Below are 25952 nucleotides of genomic sequence, written 5' to 3'. Positions count from 1 at the left end.
GGCAGTCCATTCCGCGCAACAAGTTGGCAGCCACGTTGTGTGTTATCGAGTGTGACTGTGCCATCTCTAGCAGTGTTTTGATTGTACGGGCAACGCTTTTTTGTTATATTTTCGCCGAAATATTTTGTTTACAATTAAATAATGTCCGTCCCGGTGACTGCCCACTGCAGCTGGACTCAAACTGCTGGCAGTGAGCTCTCTAAACTGGTGCCCACACAGCTTTCCGATGATGATGTGTTTGTGAAGTAAGACAAAGGACTTCACGCCCCAAAAACTGGTTTCCATATACAATTATTACAAGCATTACATGTACATATATGTCTTTGTCTCCTTGTCCACAGACCCGACCTAGATGACGTTGTCAATGAGAGTCGCGCTGTCCTGTTTTCCCACAATGATGATCCGCCACCGCCGTGCGAGTTGCGTTTTCAAATAATTCCTCGGTTCAAAATCGCCGCCCTGACGCTCGTCTGCAGCGCGCCCAAGGTGGAACTATTTATAGGACCATTGCAGGAGTACTGCGAAACGATCTATGGCACTTGCCTCGAGGAAGAAGACGAAGATGTGCCCATACGCCCGTATCGCTACGATATGGAAATTGATCGTTCCGGCATTGCCGATATAAATCTCAAATTGCTCACAGCGGCCAATGAAATCTGCGTTTATGGGGCCATCCTCCATGTAGCGCCGAATCCGAATGGCATTACCACACAGCTACCGCGGCCTGTGGACTTGCAAAAAGTCAAGGAGCTGCTCCAAACAGGTGCCACTGGGGATGGCAAAACTAAGGCAGAGGAACACGGCGATAAGCTGCAGAAATTTATGTCGCTCATGAAGAGCTGTACAGTGCCTGCGGAGACGCCATCGGCAGCAAAAGTTGAGGATGTCCCGCCAGAGCTTATGTCCCTAATAAAAGGCTGTACCACGCATGCCGAGTCGCCCGCACAGGCTGTTGCTTCAGATTTGCCCGACCTCCAGGATCACATTGACAAGAAATTCGAGCAGCTGGAGCAACTTGTTACGACAAGACTGGAGGCGTTTGAGGCTCGGCAAACGGAAAAATTGAATCAAATTATTTCACTACTGCTGGTCAAGAACTGATTTCGGGAATCAAATCTCTATTGTTCATATCCCATATCCATATCTATATCTATTTGTATTTGTTTCATCTGTTTCGAATGTGATTAAACGAAATTTTCATTTCCATGACTAAATGTACGAATCCGAAGATTGCATTCATTCGTTTTCGTGGGTTTGATTTCCACTTCGACGCTGTCTCCGTATGAACTATCAATGCTTATCATCACTCAGCGGACCGAGTCGACACACAGTGGCTTCGACTCCATTGTTCTTTGCAGATTATCAGCTTCCAAGAGTCTGCACTACATTTAACTTTGTTTTGTTTTGTTAACTATTTTCTCACCACCGCTTATCGCTAAGGCTATCAGCTGTTCTAGAGATGGTAGACTATCGATAGCCACCTGTTGACCCTTTTTGTTCCTTGTTTGGTCGAAACCAAATTGGCTTACAAGTTCATCATAATGACCAAGATCAAGCAGAACCAGAGCCAAGGCCAACCGGTACCTTGATGATGTTCACTAGTTTATTCGTAGTCGTGCATTGAAGGCATAAAGATGCAAATAAGCCCTCGGTGTGTTCTGGCCATGGGCGGCGTACTTGTGGGCTGCTGCAGTGGCGGAGTCTTTCTGGAGCTGCTGGTGAAACTCGATCCGGGCATCGGAAACCTCGTGACCGCTGCCCAGTTTGCATTCGTAGCCCTGGAGGGGCTCATCTTTACATCCCGGCTTGGACTGGCCCAGAGAAAAATCAGCCTGCGCGACTATGCCCTGCTGGTGGCCATGTTCTTCGTGACGAGTGTGTGCAATAACTATGTGTTCGAGTTCAATGTGTCCATGACGCTGCACATGATCATACGTGGAGGTTCCCTCATATCCAACATGTGCCTGGGCACCATAATACTCAAGCAAAAGTATCGCTTGTGCCAGTATATATCGGTCGTCATGATTAGCGTCGGTATCTTCATTTGCACGTACGTCTCCAGCCGGGATTTGCCCGTCCAAAGCGCTAGGGAGAGCGCCACGGAGGCAGACGTTTGGCGTTGGCTTCTGGGTGTAATGCTGCTGGTGCTGGCCCTCTTCATCTCTTCGTACATGGGCATCACCCAGGAGCTGCTCTATCGGCGACATGGGAAGTGTGCCCGCGAGGCCCTGTACTATACGCACCTGCTGCCACTGCCTGCGTTCCTCCTCATGCACGACAACATACGAGCCCATTGGCGGCTGGCCTGCGCGGGTGAAGCCTACACAGTGCCGCTGCTGGGCGTGGCAGTGCCACTGATTCTGCTCTATCTGCTGGGCAACGTGCTAACACAGCACATGTGCATCAGTTCTGTGTATGCTCTGACCACGGAGTGCAGCTCCCTTACCGTAACGCTGATCATAACGCTGCGCAAGTTCATTTCGCTTGTGTTTTCGATCGTTTACTTCCGCAATCCCTTTACGGCCTACCACTGGCTGGGCACAGTGATGGTCTTTGTGGGCACGCTCATGTTTGCCGATGTCCTGAGACTGCCAGGCAGCAGGAGAGCTCCGCCTGTGAAACGTGACTGATGATGATCCATTTGCATTCCATTTAATTCGATTTACATTTAAGTACAAGTACAGGGTAAATACGGTTAGCAATTAAAACTAAACAAAATTATTACAAGACTCTCATAATTGTAATGAACAAAAATATGAACAAAGTACGAGCATACATTAAAAAGTACCAGAAAAAACATCGATACGATACGAGGCAAGGCGCTTCAGCTTCAGCATTGGACGGACCGTGGCGGGGTGCCGTCGCATTTGTTTCACCATCTGCCAAAGGCCAAAGGTTCAATCTCCTTTGGCGAAAACACTGGAGAGATATACATAAATGTAAATATAAATACTAAATATAAATGCATTGGTTGCCCAAGACAAAGAACTTAAAAGGTAAAAGCTAAAATGATAATGCAGTTGCAGTTTGCAAAATGTTTTTCTAATACTGCTGCAGCATTGATCCTGCAATCCTGCTTACGCTCCCTCGATCTTTGCTTCGATCTTCAGCCACTCGACAATCGACTTGTAGTTGCGGTTCATCCAGTCCACGCTGGTCTCCACCTGTTCCACGATCTGCTGTATGGGCCGATCGTAGTCCCAGCGTGCATCCTTCACAAAGTCCTCGAACTCGGCCAACTGGAACTTGGAATTCATGCGCTTTGTCGCAAACTTCAGCAATGTGTGTATGTTGGATATCTGCGAGCCCATGCTGCAAGGAAGAAATTACCAATTAAAATCTACAGAGGAACTCGTTTGGGAAGTGCCTTACTATGTGTTGATCTCTTGCCAGTTATTGCGTAGGAAATCAAAGGCTATTTGCTGACCCACCACCGTATTGGAGACGGCAGCAAACACCCGAAAGACATCCTGCTTGCGTATGTGCTGACCGGCAATGCCACGACGCAGATAGCGATAGAGCAGCCAGGGCTCCTTGGAGCAGCCGAGCGCACTCAGCAGCAGCTCCTTCTCCGCTGGTATGCTGGTCTTCAGATACCGCTCAAACGCAAAGTCCCACTCGTATTCGGTGCCATATTGTATGGCCGAACAGTAGACAACACCACGCAGATTGGGTCCAATGCTGTGCAATAGAAATCACATTAATTTGGGAATACATTTTAGGTTCCTGCTTACGGATTATTGGCATCGGGATTGGCGCTTTGCACCCAGTTTTGGAAGTGCCTATTGCTCTCGGAGATGCACTCCTGATGCCCCAAATGGCAGGCCATATTCAGTATCTCGGAACGTTTCAGCAGCAACAAGATGTCCTCGCTCTCCCGCTGCGAATCCTTGAATCCCACCTCATCGTAGACCTTTCGCAGCTGTTTCAGCAGATAGTTCTAAGGGGAAAGCTTGATTAATATGGAAAGTAAGTCCCATGTGTAACCCCATACCTTGAGCAGATCATAATCCCCAGAGTTGACAAACATGGAATCAATAAAATTAAAATTCGTGATGGCCGCCTTCCAGGGCACATGGCCTGTCTCGTGGCCCAGATACCGTGTGAGATTCATGGCCGTGCCATACGACAAATACGAGCCACGTGCCAGATTCAGCACATCGTCAATAAGCTGGGCCCGATTGGCTGGCGCAATCTCCTCAAAGTGCTTGGCATCCATCAGATGTTCGGTCACCGCTCGCCAATTGTCCAAATCGTAGTTGACGCGATAGTAGCCCGTCTGTTGGATGTTGAAGATGAACCACTTGGCAGTGGATAGATTACGGTTCTCCAGCTCGTACAGCTTTGTGCGCGGCATCCAGGTGGTGGGGCGAGTGTTGGCAAAATTCAATTCCGAGGCGGTGGTAAAGGTGATGGGTATCCACCAGAGCAGACCCTCATCCTCCTTCGTGGTGTTGGTGTAGACGAAGCGCACTTGCTCCAGCCGTATGGCGTTTGTGTTGGGATGCCGCGAGATCTTGACCACCGGATAGCCCGTCTGCAGCGTCCACGTGTCCATGATTTCCTTGACACTGGTGCTGTGATCCAGCAGCCCGGAGGATTTCGCTTCGTTGGTGAGGAAACGCCAGAGATCGTCCTGCGTGGCTGAGTTGTACGCCCTGCCAAGTAAATGGAGTTGAGGAGAGGAATTCTTGAAAGGTTTCTAGGGACTCTTCACTTACATCTCCTGCAGATACTTGCTGAGTCCGCGGCGAAACACTGGATTGGTTAGGAAGTGTGCCATCATTCGTATGATGGCCGATCCCTTGGCATACGAAATGCGATCGAATATCTCGGATATCTCCTGCGGATTGAACACCTGATGTGAGATCTTGTGCGATGTGGAGAGCGCATCCAGCTGGAACACCGTCTGCAGTTCATTGACCACAAACTGGTCCAGCTGCTTCCACTCGGGCGCCACAGCGTCCGCTGTAATGTACTCCATGTAGCTGGCGAATCCCTCATTCAGCCAGATGTCCGACCACCAGCTGGGCGTCACCAGATTCCCGAACCACTGATGGGCCAACTCGTGACCCACCACCGAGGCCACACGCTGCTTGTTGTTGGCCGTCGCGACACCCGGATCGTACAGCATTGTCGTCTCCCGATAGGTAATCAATCCCCAGTTCTCCATGGCGCCCGCCTGGAACTCGGGCAGTGCAATCATATCGATCTTTGGCAGAGGGAATGTCACATTGAAGAACTCTTGCAGAAAGTTGAGTATCTTCGGAGCGACACTCAGGGCATATTCCGCTGACTTGATGGCATCGGCTCTGGCCCACACCGAAATGTTGCCCGAGGAGATGTGCGTAAAGTCGGAGATGGCATAGGCCACCAGATATGTGGACATGGGCAGTGATTCGGCAAAGTGATCCCACACATAATTGGGTATGTTTTCGCTGTGGAAACACAAGAGAGGGAGCATTAGTGGGTCTCTCTTGGAGGGTAATCCCTTTCAGCCTTACTGATTATTGCTGTGTACAATGGGCATATTGGACACTGTGGTCATGTTGCTTGGTCGTGCAATGTGCAGCGTAAAGTTGGCCTTTAGCGCCGGTTCATCGAAGCAGGGAAAGGCGCGACGGGCATCCGTGGCCTGGAACTGTGTGGAGGCAACCCACCTGCAAGTGGAAACACAACTAGAACGGGGGAAACTTCACTGATAGGCTGCTAAGACTCACCTCGTTTCATTGGCCACTTCGTAGGAGCTGCGATAGAATCCCTGCAGATAGTCCTGAATGATGCCATCGAAGCGCAGATGCACCACATACTCGGCGCCACGCAGCAGCTTGTCGTACAGTTCGATGACAAAGAACTGCTTGGCTCCCACCAGATACTGCTTGTGGATACGCAGAGAGTCCTTGTCCAGCTCCTGCTTGGCCAGCACTCGGTAGACGGCGGCATCGCTGCGCGAGATATTCAGCTCCTCGGCGTGCATGGTGATGTTGTAGCAATCCTCGAGCACTCGAATGCGTATCTGCACGGTGCCAGCGAAGCTAAAGTTGCCGCTCAGCTGCGGCACCAGCGTGATGTTGTACTTGAGCGGCTGTATGGAGCGGGGCAGGCGCACATCCCGATCGTACTTCGGCTGTCCATCGTTGTGGCCGTGGCGCTGCTTGTGCCGCAAATGGACACTGGTGCAGACAATGTCATCGCCCTCGCCGGGCGCCTGTTGTTCGCATGTGGCAAAGTTGTACACAATAAGGCCCACGGCGAGCAGCGTGCACAGAAAGAAGGAAGCGAGGATCACGGCTGTCGTCAGAGACAAGCTGTAGCGTCGGCCCACCCGCGAGAAGCTGGTCGTTGTGGTGGTTGGGGCGGATGCACTGCCCGAGCGATTCTCCATGCTGAGATTCTCGTGCAGAGGCATCTCCTTGACGACCATCTTGTAGTAGTTAACCAATCAATTCTGCAAACAAACAGGAAGAGGCTATCGATTAGTAGTCAGGAACACGACAGGAACACCACTTCCACTTCCACTTCCACTTCCTGCTGGTGTGCTGTGGTTTGGGGTGGCAGGTAATGTGATATCCAGCTGCAGGTTCGCTGCAATCACGACAGTTCGGAGTATTATTAGTCTCTCCACTTAAGTGGTTTCTCTCTCTTTCTCTGGTGGCTCTGTGTCATGTGTCACCGCCGATCAAATTGTGCATCCCAACCCCATTTGTGGCTGGCAAAAGGAAGCGAAGCCAAAGCAAAAGGGTTGCCCGCACGTAAACGTTTTGTCAACGAAACCAGCGGGGAGGGGAGTGGCCAAGTACGTAACGCTGCCATTAGCTCATCCCAGACTGCTGCTTGCTGCTGCTGTATGATTAACAGCGGTTAACAACAAATCATTCATTGTTCATGTAAAACTTCATGTAGCGACAATCCCACTGCCAGACGAATAGATAAACATGCATATTCAACTGCCTTTTGTTAGCCCCCCAAAACGCACTTGCATATGTCAAGTAGTGGGGTTTTTTAAAGATCTACATAGATCTATAAGTAGATGTTTACCAGCATTCGCAACTTGGGGTTTTCCCATCAACGTAATCTTTTGATATTTCCCCACTAAACTGGTCCAAGAATGAAATTATAATATTACTTGACTTGAGAATGCTGTGTCTGTGTAGGCAATTCCTAATCGTGTGTGGTCAAGCGCTTTTACTCTTTACTCAGCAGACCCAGTATACAGATCTTCAGTATACAACAAGTTGGGGTTTTGTTGGGTTTTGGGCAAGTTCAAGAAGCCACAACGTTGCAGAAAAATTCCTTTAAATCAAAGTGAAGTAATGCTCGACTCAAGATGCGCAAGAGGATGCTTCAAAAGAGAATACAAGAGAGTTGCAAAAATATTAAAACTTTTTAAATTCCATTGTTAAAAGCTAGCATTTCCTTTTTTTGGGATTTGCTTATAAAGCAATGCCAAACACTAATTAATTTCAGATTAAAAGCAATAATAAAATAATTTTGGGTGGTGACCCTTCATCTGCAATTCTGCGAGATTACGATTACGGGGCTCAAGGTATGGGTACAACAGAATGTCCGAACTCCCGGCGTTATTATCAATTGGCAAAAGTTTGAGAATAAATTGAGGAGCGCAACAACAGCGTCATAAATCAGCTCATACGAACGAAGCAGAGGAGAGGAGAGCAGAGATGAGCAGAGCATTCATGCAAATATGTCCGCCCCGACTAATTGAGTTATGACATTAATTTGATCAGCCACTTTTGCTGCTCTGCTCCCCAGCTGCTGGCCCCTCTGTGGGTTGGGGGTGTGGTATTCCTCCTTCTCCTGCTGTTACTGTTTTTTTGTTATTTTTTTGCAAATTACAGCAATTAAACGCCGACAACTACTACAGAAGTCAATCCCCCTGACCCGATGCTGACACGATGCCTGACCTTCATGAAAATAAGGCTGCAAACGATATGACGCCCATGGGGGGTGGTGGGATGCTGGTGGAATGAGCGGGGACAGACTCCAGCTGGGGATCCAATTTATGGCTATATTTCATTGATAAACTGCGTGCAAGCCGATGGCGAGGCGATGATGATGATGGTGATGATGCAGCCATATGGCCATAGATATACTTTGTAGTCAATTAATTAAAACGAGGACATGGATGTCGTAGCGCCTTTCCGTCTGGCAGAAAGAGAGAATGTGATTTTTTTCCGCGAGAGACAGCGAGAGAGTAGAGAGTGTGGTCTGTTTCAGCGGACATGTAAATAGTGCTTCCATCTCTCTCGCACTCTCTCACACCCACGATTAAGACATTAAAACAAATTTAATCGCTCATCGCTTTTCCTCTCCTCTCCTAGCAGCAGCATCAAACGGGCATCACAAATACCAATAAAGACAGAATTTATTGGGCGCTGAGTGATTTCGGGCGCTCGTGTGGGAGGGGTGCATGCATGGGTGTGCGAGTGTGTGTAAGTGTGTGTGCTCTAGCACATGGTAGAATTACTAATAGGTAACGGATTCACCACAGTGCTTCTCATTCGAGGCCGGTAAATCTTGTCAGTCGTTTGCCAAACGTCGACGAAAGAGGTTGTGCAGCGCACGAATTTTTTCATTGTCTTCTTCTTCTTTTTCTTCATTGCTTACGAATGAAGACGTAAGCGGAAGACAATGAAATTAAGTACTGTACATGCAAGTACTTTTTTATTTTGGATGTATTTTTTATTTTTAGAAATGAAAATGTCTGCAAAATATTGTTTGCTGTGCCGATCCAAAACTTTGCATGGAAGTATTTTAGCTCCATTATTTAGCTCATTTATTATCGAACATCTTTTCTTTGCTGTCAGCAGAAACAATAAAAACGAAGAGTGCAGAACGTAAAACGTTTGCTATCTGCTAGAGAGAGATAGCTTGCCTCTCTGAGAGCTGAGAGAGCGTGGTGAATAAGCTTATGGGCCTGCACTCAGCTGACGACGTTACCTATTAGTAATTCTACCATGCTCTAGCAAGCAGGGGGCTGGCCGGCCGGACACAAATGAAGAACTGATCTCGGGTTGGGCCTCGATAATTTGCACTACCGCTCTAATTGGATTTCGGGAGTACGAAGATGATTTCTACAAATTTGTATTTGCAGAATATTCACTTTTTTCTATTTTCAATAAATATTTGCCATCATAAAAAGACGAGCCGACCGCCAAGGAAAGTTTTTTGCTTTAATTTATGGATCCTGAAAGCGTGAAGGCATAATTAGAATAGAGGAAGAGAGAGAAGAGGAGAACTAGTGCGCTGTGTACTCTGGCCAACTGTAAATATCATTTAATCGTTTCCAGATGCCGCCAAGTGAAGCGCAAATCCACCAGCAAACAAAAACATGAAAACGCCAAATAAAATAAACAAAGTTAAAAGTGTGCAGAAATAAAAACGAAATTAAATGAAGTGTTGATTAGTCAATTACTTTCCCACACGCGGACCCACGCAAAGAACATTTGAGTACAGACACACACACCTTCACACGCACAGCCGTCGAAGAGCAAGAGCAAGTAAGCAACGTGAGAATAATTCAATTTACCGTTTGGCCCTTTACTGGATTCGTTTGTTTACTCTTTCACACCTTTACTGTTATGCTGGAGACGACGACGACACCCACGCAGAGTGCACTAAATCGCATTTGAGTGTGGGTCACCCACACATAAAAACCACAACACAATTACACTGGCAAGAGCAAGTTTACATATGCATATATTCGAATATTTTGTATGTAGGTATAGCCGTAGCGTAGTGGCCAAACTTTTGCAGGCGCACGTTGTTGATTGATAATTGAATTAAATCTTAACAAATCACACTTCCACAGCACTTGTGCGCCGGCGTGCTAAGCTTGCAATTTGTCCCAGAGACCACGACGAAACGCCGTTATATGTATGCACCGGAGCACCGAACACAACAACCGTTAAGCTCAACGGCTGACAACGAACAGAACAGTGGTACGCGGTCTTATCGATAAAATACACCTACAACTTAATTTCGACGTCAAAACAGATCGCGAAGCTCATGAAAAATAGTGCATGTGTGTGGGTGATAAAATGAATGTGAACATTACAAGTTTCAAGTAAATAGTTAAAAAAACACTCAATACCATAAATTAATGTGTATTTAATTGTTTATTGCGTTTATTTGTAGAAAATATGTAAAAGTAACGGTTAATTTAATCGAAAAGCATGAGAAGCACCTCCAGTGAATGGCAAAGCGAAGACGAAGAAGAACGATAACTGCAAACAGCTGATATTCGCAAAACACGTCAATGCTGATACAAAAAAAACCCGTAAATGCATTTAAAAACCGTTTATGTGACTGTTGGCACTACAAAATTCGATGCCCTCATTGAAGCCATAACGTCGGAGTCGGTTCTGAAGGCCCTACAATCCCGGGAGTGCCGCCAGCTCATCCTCCAGCATGGCAATTCCCTGCCGAAGAGTGTGGAGGAGTCTCGCCTAATAAGTCAGCAATACGGCATACAATTGGAGCAGTACACGTTTCGACCCAATATAGAGGATATAAAGGCCGCCGATTTGATCATTGGACATGCCGGCGCTGGCACCTGCATGGATATACTGACCAACGGCAAGGTCGGGCTCATTGTGGTCAACGACGAGCTTATGGACAACCATCAGCAAGAATTGGCAAGGCAGCTGGCCACCGAGCGGTACCTTTACACATGCAAACCCAGCCAGTTGGCCGTGCAACTCGAAAGCCTAGACTTTGAGTCACTCAGACCCTACGAGTCGGCCGATGAGAATATGCTGAAATTTGTGAAAGCTCTTGACGAACTGACGGTCCAGCGATAGACACATTCCGCTAGCAAGTAGTGTTTGTTTTTTGGTGCTGACCCCTTAAGCGGGCGCTATGCTATTTATTTATGAGTATACGATTAGATATAATAAACACGACGGCAGACGACGAACTACATAGAACATTAATCGATTATGTATTAACATTTAACAGACGTGCTGAGGGTTGGCTATAGATACGTAAATTCACGATTATTGAACATTGAAGCGTATTTTATGTTTTGTTAAATTCCATTTAAATAGATCAGCTTATTTGGATAGTTATTTATAACTCAAAATGAGACTCTCAGCATGCTTTGGTTATCGCTGTTGCTGTTGCTGCTCCTGTGCCGCGGTGTCTCTTACTCCACCTCAGTTGCAGCTGATCCGTTCTCAATGATGGCATCAAAGGAGAATGGCTGGAAAGCATAGCCCTGACCCTTGTAGAACTTGCTCTGGAACTCGACCCTGTGGTAAAGATTTAAGAAGTATTTGATAAGCAGAGTTTTCTTTGAGCTGCTTCACTCGGAACCCACCAGTGCAGACGCAGTGTGTGCAAGAACGCCGACAAGCCTTCCATTAGCACCAGAATGCCCACAGTCAGTATGGCCCAGAAGGCAAACACACAGGTCAGTATGACGCCGCCGAACCAGCCCTCCTGCTTCAGACCAATGGACAACACCATGGTCCACAAGACCTCAGCCAGCTCTGTGGGTGGGAAAGAGGATTACACATTAGTTGGAGGCATCTGTACTTTGGGTAGAACTCTAAACTTACGTGCATGGGCCAGGGAGAGCGCCCACAAACGCAAATAGGAAGCGGTGTGAGAGACTGAACCCAGGACATATTCGATGGTGTGTATGCTCTGATGTATGAAGATCTCTGACATCTCCTCCTCCTCTTCGTGTGGACCGCCGCCACCATGTGGACCGCCATTGGACACGCCACCAGTCTCCGCATCGGATGAGGCACCAGCAATGGGCTGAACCTGTGCAAAAGTGAAAGAAAAAAGTCTGCGATTAGCAAGCAGGTCGAAGGGTTCACACAACAACACACATGGGGAAGTTACACTACGACACGACTAACCTCTTCCTTTAGTATTTGGTTTGGTATTACGTGTGGTTATTGGTGTAATTTGGTTTGGTTTAAAGGTGTGAATTAGTGTAGTGGTGTGTGTGTGTGTGTGTTTCAATGGAAGGACAGAGCACACAATAAACGAAAAGCGGTTAGTATACAAAGTCTGAATGGAGTCTGTAGTGCCATGTGAAGTGATGTTGTGATGATTTCTTGGGGTGATTGGGTGTGCGCACACGACCGTTGCGACTCAACTTACGTTGGCCAATTTGCGCGCCTGCATGATCAGCATGGGCTTGGCCAGCAGCATGATGGGAATACAGCAGAGGGCCAGCAGTACGAACAGAACTTGAACAAAATGCTGTCCCCAAAACATGTACACCTCACAACCCTTAACCGGATCCTTGGGTTTGTTAAACAGCACCATGTCGATGAATGTAATCAAAATAGAAGGTGCACAGGCTTCCGAGTAAGGTTCTGCAAGAGGAATAGTTAATTAAATGAAAAAATGGTTAATAGATTGCAACTCACTCGGATTGGTGGCCGCAAACTTAATCCATTTGATGAACATCAGCAGTACCATGTAGAAGAAGAGCAGCAAAAGGAATACCAACTGGGGAATGAACTCGTAGATCATCGAGATTCTGTTGCGGAAGTAGGTGTGATTGTGCCAGCTCATGACAACGCCAAAGACCATGTGTATCACACCGAATATAATCGATATCTTCATCTTGTAGGCATTGTGAAAGATGATCTTGTTGGAGCCTGCCACCTGCCAAATCGGATCCATGCCAAACGGATATGGCGTGCCCTCGTAATCATCCTTGGGACTGAGCTGCAGATACTTGTTCTCCATCACCGTGGACTTGTTGTACGACATCTGCCAGTGGGAGCCGAAGATGTTTAGCGACTTGGAGAATATATCGTTGTAGATCAGGCCCGTGTACATGGAGAAAACGCCCATCAGGAAGATGATGTAGCGACCGCCAAAGAATATATTCCAAATCTCGTTGTCCGTCTTTTGGGCAGCCAGCCCCTTCTCCTTGCGTATCATCCACAGTCCAAACAAGGCCATTATGGCGCCATGGCCCAAGTCACCAAACATCACGGCAAACAGAAAGGGAAACGTGATGATTGTGTATGGAGCCGGATTCATTTCCCTGTAGCTGGCCACGCCATACGCATCGATCAGGGCCTGAAAGGCCTTCGTGAACTTGTTAGTTCGATTATACGTGGGCGGATTCTCGAACGTTTGCATTCGATTAAGAATCGGCGGCACCGACGAACCCGATCGCTCTGTGCCACGACGCAGCGCCAGCTGAATGGTCTCGAAATCCAGCAGCGGCACCCAGCACTCGGCAATCAGACACTTTTGTGTCACATCCAGATTGAAGAGATTCAGCGTATGGTAGATGGCCTTGATCTTGCGCACCTTGACGAACCAATTCTTGAGGTTCTTGGCGGCCGCAACCAGCACACGATGGCGATGATCTTGTGTCTGGCCCAGCACCGTGTTGAGATCCTCGATGCGCGTCATCACACCCATGGCCATTTCACGACGATCGGCCGGCGCCTCGGGGCAGGGATACAATGTGGCACGGAAGCCCTCGCATATTTTCTTGACGCGCGTCTTCAACTGATCGCCCTGGAAGAAGATGATGAACACCGACTTGTGCACCTGATCGCCCTGCAAAAATAATTAACATTAGTTTTTATTATGGTTATTTATCTCTCTATTGACTTACATTTGTGGGATCCTCCAGCGGTGTCTCAATCATGGCCTGGCGCAGGAACACATTGCCTCGACAGGCGCGCCACAGCATCCGCTCAAAGGGCGGCAAACGCTCGCGCAGTATAACGCCAGCCACAAAGCTAGAGGAGAGTAAAGATTAGCCATGGATCTTCTATATTTGCAGCCGGGACATTCAACAGAAAGACATTCCAGTTATTTACGACAAAAAAGGAAAACTAAACTCTCAAGCACAAAATTTACCAATGGAGCGAGCGCAGCACGCGCAGGGAGGAGGGAGCATGGAATGAACAGATCGAAAAACGGCAAGGAACTTCTTGGGAGGATTGGAGGACAGGTAAGACGTTAGCACGTTGTACGGGGATCATCGGAGAAAGGTATGGTATGCGGTGCGGGTGCGTGTGCGGGCGAGCGAGCGAAGCTTATGAAATGGTCTCTATATATACAGCAGATGCGACAGAATCGATCGATTGAGTGGATGGAGCGAGCGCTTTGTTTGATCGATTGAGAATGATTGATTGATTGGTTTCCTAGACTAGTTCGGCAGTGTGATCAGGGTACCAACCATGGAAGAAAATCCTCACGTTCACTCGATTTTTCCATGTAACTAAATATTTGCAACCAAAGTTGTTTTGTTTTTGTTTTGTTTTTTTTTTTTGGACATTTGGAAAACGTTTTTTGTGTGGGGGGAAGAGAGGAAGCATAAGAAGAGAAGGACGTTTGTTTTAGTTGTTGCTTTTTGCTTTTGCTTTGTTTTTGTCTACACAGAAAATTATTGCTTCTTTGGTTATAGATTGTAGGGGTTAGGATTTCGGTTCCGATTTCGATTTGTGTGAAGCGCGGCGGCGGCGGCGGCGACTGCTGATTTCTCAGTTAGTTTTCTGTTTTGGCATTTGGCGGCGGCAGTAAGCAATAATTTTGTGTGGCATTGAGTGGAGTTCATTTAAAGTTAAATGGTTAAATGTATAGTTTATATAGTTTGTAGTAAGCTATGCGAAGGAACACACATTCCTTAGACCGAACTGGCGGAATGTGTGTGTGTGTGAGTGTGTTGTGTTGTGCCTGCCGAATGCTGGATACGTACCCAAGCTGAACGGGGCCCATGGAAGCACCAGCGGTGCGCGCCTCATCGGTTATTAGGGCGCGCGTCATCGATTCGGTGGTTTGGTTCGCACCGCCTTCTTGCTAGAAATTCAGTTTTTCAAAATTGATTTCGATTTCGGGTTTTTCGGCTAAGCATTTTACATAAGCTAAGCTAAGATACAACTTATGGTTAGTTTAGTAGCTCGCTGGTTAGTCAAGAACCGCCTCCAAAATTAGAAACTCATACGAGTCGCTTCGTGTGGAAATGTGTGAGGATTGTTTGTTGGATTTGGACAGGAGGAGGTTAGGAGGAAAGGGAATAGGAATAGTTGAGTATAGCCGAATGGATAGAATGGAAACCGACACCACAGCAAACGTTATGTAGATTATGTGCTTTTTACGCGTATATATTTGAATTCGATAGTCGCAGCCTATCGACACCGCAGCAAACACATCGATAGACAATTATTGATGGGACTGACACATACACACACACAAACACTGACATATGCATATATGGAAAATACTTTTTAACTGTACAAATGCAGATAACACCTAATGGGAGAGGGAATAGGCGAAACAAAAAATAGCAGCTATTTAGCTTCGGGCACCGACGCTTAAATACCCTTGCAGATTTCAAGTGGGTTGAGGTTATAAATTCGTTGATATGTGATGGAGAATCTACAAATCAAATGAAATGATGATCCTTTTCTTTGCATTGAAAAACAGACAAACTTAAGTTAAATGAATGCGAGAATAGATTTACTTAACCCAACGCAAACCTCACGTATGAATGGTAACACCGACTGCAAGGGTATCGTGTAGGACAACCAAAGAGCGGGAGGAGCAGGAGAGCAGATTCGAGATGGATTTATCTTTTTTTTTTGCGAGTTTTTTTGGCCCTGAGTTTAGTTTTCCCATTGTTGTTGTTGGCTTGTGTGATTTTGTTTGTTTGTTGCTGCTGCTTCTGTTGTTGGTTGTGGGATGTGTTCCGACTACAGCAATATTTACCCAAGTTTCAAATTTTGGACCGGCTGGCTGGCACGCACCGCCTCCTCGCCCAGCAGCTGCGCCTGCTCATCCTCGTTCTGATTGTCGGCCATCTGCAGAAGGCGCCGATATTTGTTGGATGAATGTGAGGGAGCACTCGACTTGTACACCGTGGGCACCGACTGGCAACACAACCGGGCAGGCAGTACGACAGCGGGGAGTGTGTGTCGTATGTGTGTGTGTGTGTTGTATATTTGTGTGGGTTGGTTGGGTGTTTTTTCGTTTTTTTGGTCAAGGTGTGTTTTGATTGATTGGATATTGATTGATTGATTGGATATATGGAAAAACAAAATGTAAAAAACGAATCATATAATAACCGAAAATAGCAAAAAATAATCATAAAATTAATACTAAACAAAAAGGCTGGGGAGGGGTCCTGGCATATGCATACATACAGATAATTTATATATGTACAATATACAGACTTAGAAAGCATTGAAGGTATAGAAGTATATAAACAAATAACCATAAACTGATAACTAACGCACACGGGAAAAACAAAACAATTACATCTAAGAATTGTGTACAAAAAATCATACGCAAGGGGGAAAGGGAAAGCACATATCATTTAGGGGCAGAATTGTGCCGAAAATAAAGGAACATCATCTGAAGGGATGTGCCAAGAGTTGTGTGTTTGTTGTGTGTTTGTCTTGTGTTCAGAGTTTGGATTTGGATTTGAACTCAACCGGGTGTTTTTGGGGGGAAAAAGTTTTAGAGATTTGCTTATGAAAACTAGAAACCAGAGGCTGCTGCCACACTTGTGTTGTCGGTGCAGGTTCTCGGTATTATTGCTTAGAAAAGTGGGTTAGTTCTTTTTGTTGTTGTACTTTTAAGCCATACATATGTTAATTAGAAATTAGGAATTGTCCGGCGACTGGGACTGGTTTATTTGGTTTTAGTGCCAACCACCGTCATGTACTAGTTGCTGCTGCGAAACCGCATGCTTACCTCGTCGAAGAAGACCTGCGTCTTGCGCAGAATATGCTTCAGTTCGGTCAGCTCCAGAAAGTTGCGCTTCAATGCCTCAGCATTCTGGTTGACTTCCCTCAGCTCGTTCTCCAATTTCTCAAAGGTGGCCTGTAAAAATAAACATGAAGCCATAGAAATCCATGTCCAAAGTGCCGCAAACACTCACCTCCAAGTCGATCATTTCACGGGGCTGTGGTGCCTCGGGACTCTCGCCCGTGTCCAGCATGGGTATGCCGTCCTTCTTAATCTCCTTCTCCAAATAGCGCAGCTTGCGCTCCATCTCATCGCAGCGGCGTACCTCATTGACGAACTTGCGCTGGAAGGCGTTCACATCGGGATTGAGCTGAAAGAGGGGCAGTATGCAGATAAGTCCACGTGTCTCTCTATATCAAAGGGAAGTACTTACATCACGGAACTGCACCAGGCCTAGTTCGCCCAGCTCCGAAACGCAGGCGTAGGCAGCCTCACTTTGTAGGAAGAGCTGGCATAAAGCCATCTCCTCGCTACGGAACAACGAACCCATCTTTGCAGCCTCAAAAGCAACGCCTGATTACTGATTTCTGCGAATTACAAATGTATACATAAATGCGTAAATTAAGTGAATCATCAACATGCGAGCAGTTTTAAGTTCAACTCGGACGGGGGACTCATTGCTTTGCTGGCTATCTTAAATTACAAGAACACTGCCTGCTCTCAGTGTGGTTATATTTTCAGTGCGGTTCGTATTACTGATTTGATTATCGCGAGAGTGGGCTGCGGCGGAGCACTTGTCCTTTTCCAGATATCTGCATAATCAGACCACTGCCTCTATACTATACATATTCGATTTCTATACCCCATACACATATTGATTTTTCGCTGGCTGCAGACAAAAAGAAAGTGCTACGTTGTACCCCGCACTCGATCCGCACTGACATTATTTCCGCCCCTTTATGTGTCACAAATTCACTTTGTTTTATCACTATCTAGCTAGCAAATTACTTTTAGTTCATCTAGCTGTATTACTCGTGTGTAGAATAATCCATTACCTATTGTTTAATAATATAAATAAATCAATTTCTGCACAAATTTCCAGGCAACCGATTCGACGAAGTTAGTGATGTGAATATGATTTTCATCGGTAAATTTACGATATGTTTTGCATGCTCAGTTGGTATATTTGTCGATAAATCCGCGGTCACACTGATATTCGCGAAACTTCAAACAACAGCGGCAGGCACAAAAAAAAAACCAAACATTGGGGCCATATTGGAAAATAAATTAATTAAACCAACTTGGGTGAATGAAAAACGAGCATGGACCGCACCGTAATTGCACCTTGGAAGGCCGAGGAGAAAGAGCAAAGCGAGAGGCTGCACAAGAAGCTCCAGGGCCTGGCTTTGCTGCATCCCATGGGCGACGAAATGCGAAAGCTGCTCTGCTGGGACATGTTCCTCAAACCCAATCAGGCGGCGTTCTTTCAGGTGATGCACTATCTGTTCCGACTGCTGGATCCGGCGGAGTTCAAGCGGCGCTTCTTCTGGCCAATTGCTGACAAAAAGGCGGAGGCCAATTTCCGCTCCTGCACCGTGGAGTACCTGAAGCACTTGAACGAGAAGCATCACCTACAGTGGGCGAACATCAAATCCTATTTGGTGGTGATGCCTGGTGGCCATAAGTTTATCAACTTTCTGCTGGAATTTGTTGGCTTTGTGGTCCAGGAACTGGTCAAGCAAAGGGAAAAGATTTTACTCGTGGACACGAATCCGGCGCATCTGCGGGATTTGAATGCCAAGGCAATGGGCAGGCAGAATGCTCTACTGAAGGAGTATGCGTCCTCGTATGTAGAGGAACTGGAACGGAATGCGACTCAGCTGCGAGAGAGTACGCAGAAGATAAAGAGCATCCTGGCTGAGATCTCCGACATCACGGGAGTACCCGAGGCACAGCTGCAAGACGATGCCTTCCTGGAGGAGTTTGAGGCAAACAATCGACTCGCTGTGCAGCATCAGGTATCTGCGCCTGCGGCCAGCAATGCCACACTAGAGACACCCCTGAGGGACCTCAAGGATAAGATCGAACGCTTCCATGCCAAGCAGGTGGAGCACAATCAAAACGAGGAAGCCATGGACCAGACACTGCGCGACATGCGCCAGCTCTACGACTGCGATGCTGAGCCTATGTGCGGCTCCAACATGGATGCTCTGGTGGGTGCCTTCAACATGGTCAGTCACACAATTGCAGAGCAACTGGATGCCAACGATCACTACAACGAGTCGAACGAGTTTGTGACCAAACAACTGCAGGAACTGCGACTCGAACTGGCTGAGATGGAGAGCCAGGTGACCAGAGTTCAACGGAAATTGAATGTTCGACTCAAAGAGGACACCGGCAGCAGCAGCAGCCTTCATCAGCTGCAGAAGCAGCAATCGGTGGCGGGGACACCGCGTCTCGATCTGCGAGCCCATGGCATTGCCAAGAAATTTGTATCCACGCCGCCCATTCGCTTCGATTTGGCTGGCAGTAATGTGCGCACGCCACACGTGCGTCTGCCACTGCAGGAGGACTTTAAGGCCAAGCAACTGGACACGTTTAGCAACAGTTTATTGGGTATGAAAAATGCATTAAATTACGCTTGCTACTCCTGATTTTCTATGCTCTTTCAGCACCTGCACCGCCACGTTCGGCACGCAAACTGAAAGCCCTTGAGCAGTCCACTGATCTCAACTGCACACTGAACCGCTCCAAGGTGGCCAATCCCATGCAGCTGTTGCGCACCATTGGCAAGTCCACGTCCAGGCCACAAATGTCCGTCACGCAGCAGCAGCAACAGCAGCACAATCTCTCAACGCTGGGCAGCAAATGGAAGCAGATGCAGGCCTCGTTCGGCTTTGATGATGCACCAGCGGGAATTTTAGTGCCTCCCGTTGCAGCTGTTGCTGTAGTTGCTGCGTCCCCTGCAGAGTCTTCCCCTGCTGCCAGCGAGCCATACACTCCTTCCAGCTGCAATGACTGCACACGCATCGAGCGCATTGCGCCAAGGTCTTCCAATGCCAACAGCTCGCTGGTGGCACAGAGTGCGGCTGTGCGCAAGGTTCTGGATCTGTCGCGTAATGTCCAGAATCTGAGTACATCGCCATCGGGCAGGCTGGATCCATTGGTGGCCGATACGCCACTCCACGAACCAATGCAACAACAAATGATGCCACGCGTTTTACTCAACGACAGGACAATGGATGTGAGTAGCAACTCAGACTCTGCTCTTAGATAGACTTCAGTTTAATTTTCTGTTTTGCAGCAGTTCGAGGATCCCTATGACAACAAGGAGAATGAAATGAATGCAATGAATGATGTATCCCAAAAATTTGACCTCGAGCTGAGCGACGATGGTGATGACCTGCACGACATAAGCGACAGCGTACTCAAGGATGTATCCATGTAGACGACAGTGGGCCAAAATCAAAGATTCCCTCCCACCGGCTTCCTTTTTTATGTGTGTTGTGTGGCAGTATTTAATGTTTATTATTATTATAATGATGTATTCGAAATTTATAAAACTTACGAACTAGCATTTATTTCACTTTTGTTGCACTTTTCGCACCAATCAGACTTTCCATTGAGCCTTCTTTCATGGAAATAAAAGGAATGGAATGGAATGGTAAAAAGGTGAAAGAATAGGAAACAAAAAGTAAACAAAAAAAAGGTTTTTGGGGAATTCAATTTTATTAAATTCGTTAAATATGAGTGCCAATTTGTATGCAAAAAAGAAATCAAATGGTTCAACGAGAGATATGTAAATCAGTGGATTGGCCAGGGCTACATCTTGCGGGTATATCAATGGCCAAACACTGCATGTAAATGTTTGTGTAAACTTTTATATTGCTTTTGTGTGTCTTTAGTGTCGTATGCGCTTATCACATGATGTCCAGGACAGACTTTCGTTCCATCATCCATAAACAAATTAAATTTACAAACTGTAAGGGTGTTTTGTGGAGATTAAAGGTACTGGCAAATTCTTTCAACAAAAAAAAACGTTGCATTTGCATACATTTGATGTAAATCTTATTGCAGCTCTCTCATCATCTTCATACTCGGCGGCGGCTTTGAGCAATGGTTTTCGCTCACAACCCAATAGATAAGGGTTTATATATGTATATATATAATATAATATTTATAAATATAGTTTTAGATGAGTTTGCACTGTCTTTTCCGTTCTCCTTACTTGCTGCGACGCTGACGTGGCGGCAGCTTGTTCTTCTTTCCGAGAATTTTCATTAGCTGCTTGGACATAAAGAAGGGCTTCTCGGGCGTGCCATCGTTTCGCTCGCAATCCTCGAGGAAGCACAAGAACAGCGTATCCACGGCCGTCGAGTAGACGCCAAAGAACACGCTGGTTATCAGAAAGGCGGCTATGACCACCACGGTGGTGGGCACGGCCCTGTAATGTAGCTGCACAATGGCCGGATTGTTGGCCAGAAAATAATATGTAGCCACGCCCGCACCGGCAGTGAGCAACAACTTGGATATAAAGAAGAGAAAATCGGTGACCTGATCCAATGTTATGACGCGTAGAAAGTTACGCATTATCAGATTGAAGGCATCCTTGGCGCTGGTGCAGAAGTTCTTGCCATGAATGGCGCACATGATGTACGCATTGCGATTGAGGAACTTCAGGAATGTCTCCAGCAGCCAGAAGAAGCAGCGCATGCAGCAGAGTATCGCTCTGGTCACCGCATTGTCGTACTTCTTCAGCTTCTCATTGATGTACTCCAGCACCAGGCGGATGAGACGCACCACGGCCAGGATGAGCGAGCCAAAGGCCAGCGTGCCCAAATGATAGAAGGCCGTCTGGCCGAAGGCACGTGCCAGCGTAAAGTAGGGCACATCGCGCTTCTTGAATGTCCAATACCAGCTGGCGAACGTGGCCGCCAGCACCATGTCGCTGAAGGCCGATATGAAGAAGCTCAGCCACAGGAAGCCGAAAATGTTGTAGAAGATGGCCCACCTGACCAGAGGCGGGTTGTCAATGTCCAGGAAGCTGCAGGTCGTCTGGGAGCAGGCCACACGCTGCGATTGCTGGAAGAAGCCAGTCGTCGAGGTCTGTTTGTTGTAGCAATGCTTCTCAAACAGCTGCGGATCACAGGCACTGCCCACCGTGTAGTTGATGGCTGGTCCCTCGCACACACAGGGCTCGTTGGTCACTTGACCGGCCTCGTTCAGTCGCTGCACCATGCGGAAAGACAGTTCTCCAATGGAGCCAAGATACAAGCCCACGCCGATGGCAAAGGCAATCGTGGCTATGAAAAGCACCCACGAAAAGATCGGGAAGAAGACTGTGCTGAAGACACTGCTCACTGCCTTGCTGCCCTCCTTGGTCAGGGCGATGGCAATGCGGATGCGCTTACGCAGGACAATAACCAACAGTAGGATCACCACAAAGCACACGCCCACAAAGATGGACAGGTAGAGCCACGTGCTTTGGTTCTGCAGCACATTCTTCACCGTCGACTGCAGATTGAGGCCATGTATGGGCACAGTGGGTGTCTTCTCCCAGAAAATGTACTGCCGCACAGTGTAATAGATGGCCACCAGGAGGCCGGTGAGCACGGCAAAGATGGAGAACCACAGTATGGGCGCCGAGAGCCAACGCATCAGGGCAATAAACACCAACGAGGCGATCAGTGTGCAGAAGCAGGCCACGAGGACAATGGACCACGAATTGACGAGATCCTCGACAATCTCCTCGCCCAGTCGCTGGGCATCGTGGGTGCCGTTGTAGAAGTGTGCCACCAGATTGCCCACCATCTTAGCCAGTCGCGTGTCCGTTTGCTTCATCTTCTCCTTGATGACGGCATCGTTTAGTCTTCGTCGGCACTGAACCGCCGGCTCTTCCTCCACGGGCTCCAGCCTGCCATTCGATTGCGGCAACACCAGCGCCTGCGACATGCTCAAGGCCATGGCTTGGGCCTGCAGTTCCGGCTCTGAGGTGGCATTGCCGGGCAGCAGCATCAGCTGGCGACGCGAGCGTCCGCCCTTGAGCAGAAACGAGGGAATGAACTCGCACATCTGTGGCGAGAATTCGAATATGCAGCGATTGAGGAAGGGCGCACTCTTGATGTACCAGCGAGCGCAGAGATTCTGATCGATGGCGCGCTGCATGTCGGCCTTGCTGCGAATGTTTGCCTTGTGCTCGTCGGTCAAGCAGATGAGGCGACTTCGCAGCTCCTCATAGCTCAGGCTGTCGTGCATTGTGTCCCAGATGAACGTCTGAGTGGGACAGCTCTCCACGCAAACCTGCGCAAGGGAAGGATTGGGTTCAAGTTTCAGGAATATTTACTTGGATTTCACTTACCTGTGGTGTGGGGCAGCCAGTAATCGGCACGAGCGGATCAATGCACTGCTCCAAATTGAAGAAGAACAAATGCTTCTTGTGTAACACAGAAGAATCAATGCCGCACTTCTGGTTGAACGAGTCCGTGGGCACCATCAGCTTATTGAGATCTCCATGGGTGATGGCATAGTGGGCAATGAAGCCCCAGCCAGCCAGGAAGAGTGCAAACAGCAGCAGGCAGGGCACATCCGTGCAGCTGCGATCCCTCTGTCGTGGTCCCTTGAAATTCCGATCATAGCGCAAGGGTTCGCCATACTTATTCATCAGCTCGTCGCTCTCCGTCATGTTGTCTGTGCAGCTTTTCGAGATCTGTGGGCGAGAATATTCATACATAGAAATGAGAAGAGTTCTCGTGATTGAAATCTTATCAACGCTGGGCCTCTTTTCGAGTGCTTTTTTGTCTGTGTAATGAGTGTCTTCTGCTCTGGTCTGGTTTGTTCAATTTGTAAATACATTTCCGTCCATGCGTCATCGTTTCTAAAATGGAACCAAGAGACGATACCAGAGACATACGACTAATAGTTCTCGTAATATGTATATGTATGTACATATGTACATGTACCGGTGTATGTACATACATACGTTTACATGTATTCGTATAGCGGGTGTTAGAAGTCACCCACCGGTACTTTTTGTTCTCGATATTCATTGTCAATTGTACGTGGGGAAATAAAGGGTATATGACGTGAGTATTTTATGTTCTTTCAAACAGACAAAAGCAAATGATCTCACTTAAAGTTGGTCTGTCAGGCAATGTCTGTTTTATTCTATTTTAATTATTCCTCCAAAATCAATCTGGATTCTGAAGTTTTAAGCGCGTTTTGCTTCTAAGCTGATAAATCACAATTTTCACTAATTTGCATATAAATTAACATTTGGCCAGCAAATAATAAATATACATCTGCAGCTTTCTTTATCTTTTATTGCTTTCACATTAAATATGGTTTTCCTGAATTATTCTTGAATTAATGAACTTATTTTTTAAAGCGTGCATTTTGTTTACTTATTTCCGCTTTTTATTTGTATACCCTTACAGAGGGTCTTAGTATTTTGCAATGTGGTTTTTAGATCAGTCAGTTTTTTGTCAGTCCATTTTCAATTGGATATGGCAACTGTCGTTCAGCTATTTAGTTCCACAGATATACATATGTATACATATACACGTACATATATCTGAATCCACGGGACGTTCCCTAGCTGCAACGGGAACTCTCACTGCAATCAGTTGTCAAAAGTTGCTGCTGCAGGGTATCTACTGCTTCGGTGCGTCAAACCTTGGGGCTTTCCCTCTTTCTCTTGTTCCTTTTGGCATCTCTTTTATCGCTTTTGCATGTCAATGATGCGAGATGTCGCAGCTCTTTGATAATGATCGTGAACTTTGAGACAACGACGACGACGAAGCGAACTCAATCGGGAATGATCAGCGCTGCCGTCGGCTGCCATTTGGCGTGTCGCAAAATGTCATAATGACGCATTAAAAAATAAATTAAATTCGTACGCGCTACTTGTTGCTGCTCTGCTACGGCTGCTGACTGCTGGTTTATTATTTGTTGGGTTTTTGTGCGGCCTGGCCTGGCCACTGCCCAAATGAAAAACCAGTTGACCGCCTCAAATAGACGTATTTTCAAACAAACATTTCGCTTATCAGGGAAATTCATTGGCCACATTTGGATTGCACAAGGCGACGACACATGCACAGATATGTTATTCAAGGTCATTTACCGCGTATAGTAAGTACATTTTGGGGGCTTTGTTATTTCGGAGTCTAATTAAAAGGAGAGACACGTTTTCTCGACACTTGTTTGCTTTGGGATACGTACGTACCGCTGGTACTTATGGGCCTTACGGAGGAGTCTGATAAAAGTGCTCTCTGTACACAGAGATAGATTCTTATCGTTGATGACGTTCAACACTTTTCCCTCCACTGTACACTTACTAGGTCCAGGTAATTGCTAATGGATGGCATTACTCACTCACTTCTGGGTCTGGCTATGCGTGTTGCTGCTTGCTGTTTTTCCGTTGCAAATGAAATGGACAAAAAGACAACAAAGAAGCTCTTTCTTTATTGTCGCTTCGCGCCTGCCCTGGAGACGACTGCTATGTGTGGGCGGGGAACTGGAGACTGCTTTGTTTCATTTGATTCCTGTGTCGTTCAGGGCCTTCGGGAGAAAGTCATAAAACGATGAGTGGGGCGGGTGGCTCCCTTCCTTTGTTGGTGGAGACTTTTAAAGCACCGAACGTTGCTCTTTGAACGGCGGCACTGGCGGTCACTTGCACTCGAGAGGGGGGCACTGCAAGCATAAAGGCAGCATAAAAATACATATATATGTATACACGAACGAGTGGCCTGGGACCACTGCACTGCACGGCACGGCACACTTTCATTAATTGCTCAATTCTTATCGTTTTCATTTGATAGTGGTCACAGTCAACCCATTTTCATTAATAACAGCTTGCAGTTTCGGTCGAATTTCTTTGCATGCAACGATTTATTGGAGCACCAGCGCAGCGCAGCACCTAGACATGTATGAACAAAACTCACGTATTTGCTCCAATCCACTTGCACTAATTATAAGCAAACACTTGGCGTAGTTCGTAGTTACGTGAGAGGCAATGGCAGCCCCACAATAATACTGAGAGAGACCCCAAAAACCCAAAACACTGTCAGCCCCCACTTGCTAACAACTTTCCAACCAACAGCTGCTCGCTGTCAGTGTTGCGCAGCAGAGCGATTTCTTCAAAACAAAACAGAAATGTGCAGCACTAACGAGGGCTGCACCAGCACCGTCAGCTGTTTGTTTAATTTTTAAAGATTTCGTGGAATTTCATCTACACTTTTTCTCAGGGGGCCTAG

General features: G+C 47.1%; 7 protein-coding genes across 18 annotated transcripts; 4 read left to right on the top strand and 3 right to left on the bottom strand.

Moving 5' to 3' along the window:
- The first annotated feature begins 79 nt into the window (after positions 1-79).
- Positions 80-1233, top strand: LOC117896294. The gene is made up of 2 exons (XM_034804515.1): positions 80-245; positions 342-1233. The coding sequence occupies exons 1-2, from the start codon at positions 142-144 to the stop codon at positions 1099-1101; spliced, it is 864 nt and encodes a 287-aa protein (XP_034660406.1). The 5' UTR covers positions 80-141; the 3' UTR covers positions 1102-1233.
- Positions 1234-1513: 280 nt separating this feature from the next.
- On the top strand, positions 1514-2803 carry LOC117896293 (UDP-xylose and UDP-N-acetylglucosamine transporter). Its single transcript, XM_034804513.1, has one exon. It carries the CDS (start codon positions 1635-1637, stop codon positions 2628-2630), a length of 996 nt encoding a protein of 331 aa, XP_034660404.1. The 5' UTR covers positions 1514-1634; the 3' UTR covers positions 2631-2803.
- Positions 1980-10941, top strand: LOC117896298 (UDP-N-acetylglucosamine transferase subunit ALG13 homolog). Its single transcript, XM_034804519.1, has 3 exons — positions 1980-1990; positions 8889-8893; positions 10299-10941. The coding sequence occupies exon 3, from the start codon at positions 10302-10304 to the stop codon at positions 10818-10820; it is 519 nt and encodes a 172-aa protein (XP_034660410.1). The 5' UTR covers positions 1980-1990; positions 8889-8893; positions 10299-10301; the 3' UTR covers positions 10821-10941.
- Positions 2631-9958, bottom strand: LOC117896286 (aminopeptidase N). 2 transcript variants are annotated; one of them, XM_034804491.1, is made up of 8 exons: positions 9548-9958; positions 5721-6448; positions 5505-5660; positions 4722-5438; positions 3995-4658; positions 3735-3940; positions 3373-3681; positions 2631-3312 (listed from the first exon to the last, which is right to left on the bottom strand). In XM_034804491.1, the coding sequence occupies exons 2-8, from the start codon at positions 6422-6424 to the stop codon at positions 3078-3080; spliced, it is 2991 nt and encodes a 996-aa protein (XP_034660382.1). In that variant the 5' UTR covers positions 6425-6448; positions 9548-9958; the 3' UTR covers positions 2631-3077. The 2 variants fall into 2 exon arrangements, with proteins under 2 accessions (XP_034660382.1, XP_034660383.1); XM_034804492.1 differs by having other exon boundaries at positions 9590-9958.
- On the bottom strand, positions 10849-17845 carry LOC117896287 (V-type proton ATPase 116 kDa subunit a). 8 transcript variants are annotated; one of them, XM_034804496.1, is made up of 13 exons: positions 17757-17845; positions 17135-17288; positions 16895-17071; positions 16708-16836; positions 14711-14811; positions 14192-14233; positions 13622-13748; positions 12408-13563; positions 12136-12353; positions 11889-11894; positions 11580-11790; positions 11339-11510; positions 10849-11270 (listed from the first exon to the last, which is right to left on the bottom strand). In XM_034804496.1, the coding sequence occupies exons 2-13, from the start codon at positions 17249-17251 to the stop codon at positions 11165-11167; spliced, it is 2562 nt and encodes an 853-aa protein (XP_034660387.1). In that variant the 5' UTR covers positions 17252-17288; positions 17757-17845; the 3' UTR covers positions 10849-11164. The 8 variants fall into 8 exon arrangements, with proteins under 8 accessions (XP_034660387.1, XP_034660384.1, XP_034660391.1 ...); XM_034804493.1 differs by lacking the exons at positions 14192-14233; positions 14711-14811 and adding an exon at positions 15721-15881; XM_034804500.1 differs by lacking the exons at positions 14192-14233; positions 14711-14811 and adding an exon at positions 15721-15812.
- Positions 17846-17921: 76 nt separating this feature from the next.
- Positions 17922-20292, top strand: LOC117896289 (augmin complex subunit dgt6). Of its 2 annotated transcripts, none has more exons than XM_034804507.1 (3): positions 17922-19317; positions 19374-19945; positions 20009-20292. In XM_034804507.1, the coding sequence occupies exons 1-3, from the start codon at positions 18024-18026 to the stop codon at positions 20147-20149; spliced, it is 2007 nt and encodes a 668-aa protein (XP_034660398.1). In that variant the 5' UTR covers positions 17922-18023; the 3' UTR covers positions 20150-20292. The 2 variants fall into 2 exon arrangements, with proteins under 2 accessions (XP_034660398.1, XP_034660397.1); XM_034804506.1 differs by having other exon boundaries at positions 20006-20292.
- LOC117896288 (CTL-like protein 2) lies at positions 20209-25800 on the bottom strand. 3 transcript variants are annotated; one of them, XM_034804504.1, is made up of 4 exons: positions 25641-25800; positions 25072-25389; positions 23060-23407; positions 20209-23001 (listed from the first exon to the last, which is right to left on the bottom strand). In XM_034804504.1, exons 3-4 carry the CDS (start codon positions 23381-23383, stop codon positions 20926-20928), a joined length of 2400 nt encoding a protein of 799 aa, XP_034660395.1. In that variant the 5' UTR covers positions 23384-23407; positions 25072-25389; positions 25641-25800; the 3' UTR covers positions 20209-20925. The 3 variants fall into 3 exon arrangements, with proteins under 3 accessions (XP_034660395.1, XP_034660393.1, XP_034660394.1); XM_034804502.1 differs by having other exon boundaries at positions 25076-25389; XM_034804503.1 differs by having other exon boundaries at positions 23060-23409; positions 25084-25389.
- Between the last annotated feature and the right edge of the window lie 152 nt (positions 25801-25952).

Source organism: Drosophila subobscura, chromosome O, assembly GCF_008121235.1.
Source record: "Drosophila subobscura isolate 14011-0131.10 chromosome O, UCBerk_Dsub_1.0, whole genome shotgun sequence".
NCBI lineage: Eukaryota > Metazoa > Arthropoda > Insecta > Diptera > Drosophilidae > Drosophila > Drosophila subobscura.
This window is presented reverse-complemented; position numbering and strand designations above follow the sequence as displayed.

What these genes read in the sequence shown, in the direction of transcription:
- LOC117896294 (XM_034804515.1), top strand. Translation starts at nt 142, where the DNA reads ATGTCCGTCCCGGTGACTGCCCACTGCAGCTGGACTCAAACTGCTGGC. An exon ending in GATGATGATGTGTTTGTGAA is followed by an intron (nt 246 to 341) that starts GTAAGACAAAGG and finishes CCTTGTCCACAG; the next exon opens with ACCCGACCTAGATGACGTTG.
- LOC117896293 (XM_034804513.1), top strand. Translation starts at nt 1,635, where the DNA reads ATGCAAATAAGCCCTCGGTGTGTTCTGGCCATGGGCGGCGTACTTGTG.
- LOC117896286 (XM_034804491.1), bottom strand. Translation starts at nt 6,424, where the DNA reads ATGGTCGTCAAGGAGATGCCTCTGCACGAGAATCTCAGCATGGAGAAT. An exon ending in GAAGTGGCCAATGAAACGAG is followed by an intron (nt 5,661 to 5,720) that starts GTGAGTCTTAGC and finishes TTCCACTTGCAG; the next exon opens with GTGGGTTGCCTCCACACAGT. An exon ending in AGCAAGTATCTGCAGGAGAT is followed by an intron (nt 4,659 to 4,721) that starts GTAAGTGAAGAG and finishes TTTACTTGGCAG; the next exon opens with GGCGTACAACTCAGCCACGC.
- LOC117896298 (XM_034804519.1), top strand. Translation starts at nt 10,302, where the DNA reads ATGCATTTAAAAACCGTTTATGTGACTGTTGGCACTACAAAATTCGAT.
- LOC117896287 (XM_034804493.1), bottom strand. Translation starts at nt 17,251, where the DNA reads ATGGGTTCGTTGTTCCGTAGCGAGGAGATGGCTTTATGCCAGCTCTTC. An exon ending in GTCCAAAATTTGAAACTTGG is followed by an intron (nt 13,749 to 15,720) that starts GTAAATATTGCT and finishes ACTCTCCTCTAG; the next exon opens with CTTTGTGGCTGGCGTTATAC. An exon ending in CACACACTGCGTCTGCACTG is followed by an intron (nt 11,271 to 11,338) that starts GTGGGTTCCGAG and finishes TCTTTACCACAG; the next exon opens with GGTCGAGTTCCAGAGCAAGT.
- LOC117896289 (XM_034804506.1), top strand. Translation starts at nt 18,024, where the DNA reads ATGGACCGCACCGTAATTGCACCTTGGAAGGCCGAGGAGAAAGAGCAA. An exon ending in GTTTAGCAACAGTTTATTGG is followed by an intron (nt 19,318 to 19,373) that starts GTATGAAAAATG and finishes ATGCTCTTTCAG; the next exon opens with CACCTGCACCGCCACGTTCG. An exon ending in TCAACGACAGGACAATGGAT is followed by an intron (nt 19,946 to 20,005) that starts GTGAGTAGCAAC and finishes TCTGTTTTGCAG; the next exon opens with CAGTTCGAGGATCCCTATGA.
- LOC117896288 (XM_034804504.1), bottom strand. Translation starts at nt 23,383, where the DNA reads ATGACGGAGAGCGACGAGCTGATGAATAAGTATGGCGAACCCTTGCGC. An exon ending in CTGGCTGCCCCACACCACAG is followed by an intron (nt 23,002 to 23,059) that starts GTAAGTGAAATC and finishes TCCCTTGCGCAG; the next exon opens with GTTTGCGTGGAGAGCTGTCC.